We start from the raw sequence: 6,498 nt of genomic DNA on the forward strand, positions 1-6,498 counted from the left end.
CAGGGATCTATCATTCATTTAGCATGCCAAGAGTAACCCCATCCCTTTCCAACCCCCTGAAGGTTAACGTGTTGTGTTTGATAAAAAAAATTTTTATCAGCTTTATTTATCTTTTACTTTTTTGGTGCATTGCAATTTAGCTTTCTGGATTTTGTCCATCCATGTTGTTCTGATCATTTATACACCCAACATTTCTAAACTTATAAAGAAGAGTAATGCAAAAATAAATAAATAAATCTGGGAAGAATACATTGTGCCACCATAGCACATGGCAGACTGTGCACATGCTATGCAAACCTGGTGAGAGGAGTCTATTTTGGATCCCTCAAATAGCCAACTCCTATTTATTCAAGGGAAGCAAAGACACCAGCAGCAGAGGCACACTTCCATAAACTGACTGTAACACAGCGAGGCCGGAGACTAAAAGTAAATGCAAAATATTTCAAAAAAGTAGAATGGCACAAACATACTAGTACAGAAAAGAAGCACAGAAATTCCAACTGAGTAACTGAGACTCTTGGCACAGGACACCAGCAAGCACAAATAAATTCTCTTCTGATATACATCTCTAATTCATTTATCTGCCTGGAACGATTTCCTGGCTTCTACTTACAACCCACGCCCTCTTTTAATCAAAGCTATAATTGGATCAGATATTGGCTAACATGCCATTACTACGTATCTGGCATAGCTCCAAACCTTATTTTGTATTTACCTACAATGATACAGTTTTCATATAAAAGGGTTGAACATTTGGCAAATTTCCTTGAACTATTACGAGAACATCATTATTGGTATTTTCTTTTCTAAACCATACAGGGTGTAATGTACAACATTATTTTCTTTTAAACACCACTGAGGGTCAAAAACAGGAGAAAAGCACAATGTGGCTATAGCCTCTTGTTGCCAATCAGTAATCTTTATTTCTTCCATAAAATAAAAGGTGAACATCAGGTGGCTGGAATAACCAAATACTGTACTTTTTGTTCCTCATTCCTAAACTTCAGATTCATATTTTGTCCATACCCTTCTCAAATGGCACCATCTTTATATCTAGCATTTTGACAGCTGACAGTTTTTGCAGCGAAGCAATAAAGAATTAAAGAAAAACTTACGTTAAAAATAGTAAGATATAAATCTATATGCCATGGGTGTTAAAACAGCGAAACCAGTTTTGCTGGAAATTTGGTTTCAATCCAGAGATTTTCCCAACAGTACTTTCAGCATGATTTAACCAACTTCCTTTGGGTATAGGTCATCCTGGACCTGCCCCAGCCTCTGACTGGACAGTAAAGGAAGAAGCAGCATAGTGATGAGCTCATCTCCCTGTAACTCGGCCTTCTCTTCCAAGCTTTTTGTCAGCACATGAGCCAACTGACTCATACTACTTTTTCCTTTCTCCTTCTATACAGGAATTGCAAGAGGCCAATGTCAGGTCCAATTCAGGAACTTACACTGCTTGTACTAAAATAAAACATGCAGTTATGTAGAAGTACAGAGCTACAATAATAAATACCTTTTATATCTGCCTTCAGCTTTGCCAGCCAAATGTAAACATTTATAGCAGTTAGGTGGCATAGTCTGTACGAATCATATGGCAAAAAGTAGTAGATATTTGCACAGGGTTAGAATATTAAGAAGATTGTAGAATATGTAGGGAGGCTTATTAAAACTTTTGTAGGTTTAGTTGCTGTCCTGATCTATTGCTGTATGCCACAGACAGACTCAAGCCCTATATGTACACTTCTAGAAGTTTATTGTAGGCTTTACCTTGTATTAAACTGCCAAAACAATCCCTTATCACACAATCATATACAATTATCATCAAAACTACAATTTAATCCAAATATTATGTTTCATAACAGAACTTGCTACTTTAAACGCCAGGAAGATCCAGATCATTCTGATCTTTTACTTCTAGAATAAGGTATACATATCTGGACAGGGCAAAAACCGACATAGGTTTGGATAATTACTACTAATGAATATTGACCAAAAAGTGCCCAGGAACATAAGATCTTCACATACTCCAGACAGATCATTCCAGTTCTTCCCTGGCTGTGCCTTCCAGAAGAAGAAAATAAAGGGGTTTTCCTGGACAATAGGAGTTTTCCTGGATAATCTTGGACACTTCGAATAGCAGCATGTGTGTGTTTCACATAATTGTTTTTAAATCACTTTAGCCTGTCTTCAGATTGGTTTTTATGGGTCTAGGAATGACCATAGAACATGCAGGAGGAGATCACAGCGTCGCATGCAATAGATCCCCTTTTCCACATGTCATGCCACATGTCATACGGTATAAACAAATCCCCACCTTGCATAACTAAAGAAAAAAAAACTGGCTCAAAAAAATGCCAGGTGCCGGGAAATTGAAGCTGTCAAGGCTGTGGGTGAAAATGCTGTGTCTTATGTTGCCATTATCTAAATTGTCCATCTTTATCTCCTCCACCACAAAACACAGTTATCCTTAGAGGTGTGAAAACCATTTCCGTTAAAAACAGATATTTTAACCTGACAGCATAACTAATTTTGCTACAGCTGAGAAGATGAGTAATCTTCTCCGTCCTCGAAAATATACAAAAATGATTACTGGGTATGAAAAACCATAACGTCTGAAATGTTGGCATGCAGTGAAAAACAGTCTTCATAAGGTTTCAAAATGTAACCTAGATTAGCAAATGTAGTAAAAAGCAGCAGTTTAGAAAAGTGGTTTTATGTATGAATTTGAGAGGGCATAACTAGTAAAATATATTTTGGGTATTGAGTATTTTGCCACACAAAAAAAGTTTTATTCCTATTTCATTGGCATGATTGTTATTATATCTGATGACACTCCTTAAAAAAGAATTTGTACAGGGAGGTGGAGGTGGTATGGACTATAGATATGTCTACACATACCTGAAACATTCCAAATTCCTCCAGTTTGAATCTCAGGCATTTCCTACAACCAAAGCATTAGTACAGGGTTTCTCAATCAGGGTTCGTGGAACCCTAAGGGAGACACCAATGACCCTTACAATGATCTGTAAGGGTGACATTCTTCCCATTGATCATCATGCTAATATACTGTGAGCTGTGAATAAAGCAATCATAGCAGGGGTTCCCCAGTACCTTATCCCCCCATGTTAAGGTCAAGAAAGAGTATTTTTTGGATTCCTCGAATAGCAGACTCTTTCACGGACTGCCTATTCAATAGTCAGCACATTTGAGGTGTTGTTTGAGGTCTTCCATAGCTGAAGCAGATAAATTAGTGAAAGATCACGTTGTTATAATGCCTAGCTCCCCTTCCTTTTAAATACTGGATGGCCCGATTTCATGTCAAGAAGCACACAGAGAGCAAAGAGAAGACAAGGCTCATGGTAACATCTAAACATATTACATATATGAACAGAAAAGCCAATGAAATCAGAGGATGAATCGTAATATTCTCCCAGGGAATGCTGCATGAGTCAGACAACTGTGAGCTCCTGCAATCTATGCAGTGTGAGGCAAAAAATCTATGTCTTGATTTCTCAGATCCAACACATCATTGCTCTCCACACACTATTAATAAAACTATATAGGCATAACCCAATTAAGAGCTGTGATGATGCCAGAGAGAGAGAGATGGAGACAATGTATTACTAATGTATTAACCTTTAAGTGGGATCAATTTTCCCTGTGTAAACAATATTCATTTGCATATGGGTCATACATATTAAAGCAGTAATTTCAAATGTCAATAAATAATGCATATGATGGTTACATTATTTGTTTCTGTTGCAGAGAATCTTCGCCAGACATGGGTGGGGGGAATACATTACATCAGAATATAAACACAAGCCATAACAAAGCCAAGGAAACTCATTTACTAAGTGCAAACGTAAAGCACCTACATTCATCATAGCTCCCATTCAGTTATAAGCTTGTTTGTGTCTCACCCACTGAAATAGATATTTCCCAGCTTAACACTATTAAAAGATGGGGGACAGATGTGTGGATATGTGTGTGCTTATATAAAAATATAAAGAGTAGCCTCCTGACAATGAACTGTACCACTCACAGAACCCAATTGAGATTCTTCCTTTCATTATCTCAGTGTAGGGCTGAATAATTAAAGAAAGCATCTGATTGGAGGCTACAGGGAACGAGGGCAGTTCTCTGTAAACCCTTTGGTAAATAAAGCCAAAAGTGAAATTATATAAAAAAAAAAAAAAAAAAAGACAGTACAGTGGAAAAATAGTGCAGTAAGAAAAATATACTGAGAGCAGATTTAACGTGTGTACGGCAATATGCATTGCTTTAAAGCAGCCCACCCATATGAATGAGCTGCCTTACTCAAACACACACATAAAAAATAGCATGTCCTTTTTTTCCCAGCGCCACACCATGGTAGTGTGTCCAGTGTATATTGTGCAATGTCGTGTGCTGGTAGGGCAAATTAGGGTACCAATAATAAGCAATGACACTAAAGGGCATAATGCATGTTTTAGCATAATTTGGGAAATTAAAATGGATCTTGGATTCTGTATAACAACCTTTAATATGTCACATATAACTTATGTGGGACTTTTTTAGATGACCTTGAAAGACAGGGGGTAAGTTTTGGTTGGTAATAAAGTTAATTTTAATCAAGCATAGAAATTTTCCCCTTGCTTAGTGCCACAACGTGCAAAAAACATGATTTTTACTTGTACATGATTAGATGGTTGGAAATAGCATACAATGTTGACATTGGCACACAACAATCTGCTTCAAAATAGATTTTATTGAAAGCTTTTAAAAAAGCTATTTTGAAGAAGAGTGCCAAGCGCCTCCTTCTATAATGTAAAAGTTGCTGGTCTTCAGAAGAAGGCCTGCCATGCACCAACTTACAAGGAGCAGGGCAGATGGGAGGTTAGAGAAGTGTTTGTACATCAGATTTCTTATACCAGCAAAGGTTCATGTTCACTAAGCCAAGTCATAACTTCTTTGCAAGGGGATATTCGCTTTGCTAAATGAACAGCCTATAAACCTTTAGTAAATGGACCCCAGGATGTCTAAAGATAGCTCCAAGGTTTCACAAGTTAGATAATAATTTGTGCAAATTAGCTGGTTTAACAGAAGGTACACAACTATAGATATCTCAAATATGCTTTAAATGTATTCTTTTACTCATTCCCTTTACTTCAATATGATTTTGTTAATACTGGTCAACTAACTTGACTTGGCAGCCTGAAATAGGGCTTCTCCTGTTAGCACCTGAAGACCATTAGAAAATGACTGAAGAAAAGGTACGTAAGTGCTGCTGGGGAGGAGGAAAGTGAAGTAAATGGGCATAGGGCAAGCATGGTTTACCATTAGGTTCACATTTAGTGTTTTTTTTTGTAGTTGAATATCGCCAGGCTTCACATAAAAGAGACTGGCTGTATACATGCAGTAAATCCATTCTATGTTCAAGTGTCTATGTTCCATCTATGCTTGCAAGGTACAGGTGCATGGATATCAAGTAAATTAGAAGTAGCCTGGCCATTATCTGTCCACAATCCACAGTCCTTTATCAAACAGAACATTGCTCTGACCCAGAAAGGCAGTGCCACTGCGGGTGAGTAATATCTTTTAAAAATTAAAGCTTGACTCAATTTAGCTACTAAGGGTCCACTAAAAGTTAACCATATTCAAAGGTTAACCGTATTTAAAGTACAAGTCGCACATTTCAACAGTCTTTGATGTAAAACCTTGAGGCACTAGCTCTTGTGGAGGACATGGACCCAAATTATGTCAGGCACTAACCAGTCCCATGGTTAGCAGAAGCTATCTTACTTACAAAACCTTTACTAAGGAGTTACAGCTAGTATATGATGACCAAATGTAATACAAAACAATAAAATCAATACCATTCAACATTGCAATCATGCAGAGGCCTCACTTCTTTGACAGAAAGAAAAGACTTGATATCATGGCATAATATTTTAGAGAGACTGTTTATTAGGAAATGAATGAAGACAAAAGTTTACTGCTCAGTGAAAGCTTTGCACAGGGCGCCACTGACAGAACACATTTTATTTTAGTTTATAATTGTGTTGTGTACCAAAATACAGCCTTTGGTCCCTCAGCAATTCCTGCTTATTTACTTTACATCCTATCCTTACTTAATCTTTCTGATTCTCCTATTTCACAACGTCAATTAATCTGAACACTAGAATGAGGTCTTCCTGTCCATCACATGTTATCGAGAGCTGTCTTTGATAAACTTGTATTATATAGCTGCTCTATATTATGTAGCCTTTACATTAAACAATTGTAAATAAAGTATACAACATGGAGAAAACATACCAGTATTCTTCAGTAGAAGAGGGAGCGCCACATCCAAACAGAAGCATGTGATGTGCAGTAGCCATATTGGCGTGAGGTTTGAAGTCAACTATGGGCAAAAGAACAAAAAAAAATTATTCCCATACAGCAGACTGGCAACTTCAGTTTTCATGTTTGACAATTAGGAATGAAGAACTGTTCTAATTGTTAGGAAAACAGAAT

At 37.2% G+C, this 6,498-nt stretch overlaps 1 protein-coding gene across 1 annotated transcript in view; it reads right to left on the reverse strand.

Moving 5' to 3' along the window:
* Positions 1-6,498, reverse strand: part of PAM (peptidylglycine alpha-amidating monooxygenase) — a 105,806-nt gene that overhangs the window by 63,392 nt on the left and 35,916 nt on the right. The window contains exon 5 of the mRNA XM_072413954.1: positions 6,298-6,385. Within this exon, the coding sequence (XP_072270055.1) occupies positions 6,298-6,385 (88 nt within the window). The remainder of the gene's footprint in view (positions 1-6,297; positions 6,386-6,498) is intronic.

This window comes from Pyxicephalus adspersus, chromosome 6 (assembly GCF_032062135.1).
Source record: "Pyxicephalus adspersus chromosome 6, UCB_Pads_2.0, whole genome shotgun sequence".
NCBI lineage: Eukaryota > Metazoa > Chordata > Amphibia > Anura > Pyxicephalidae > Pyxicephalus > Pyxicephalus adspersus.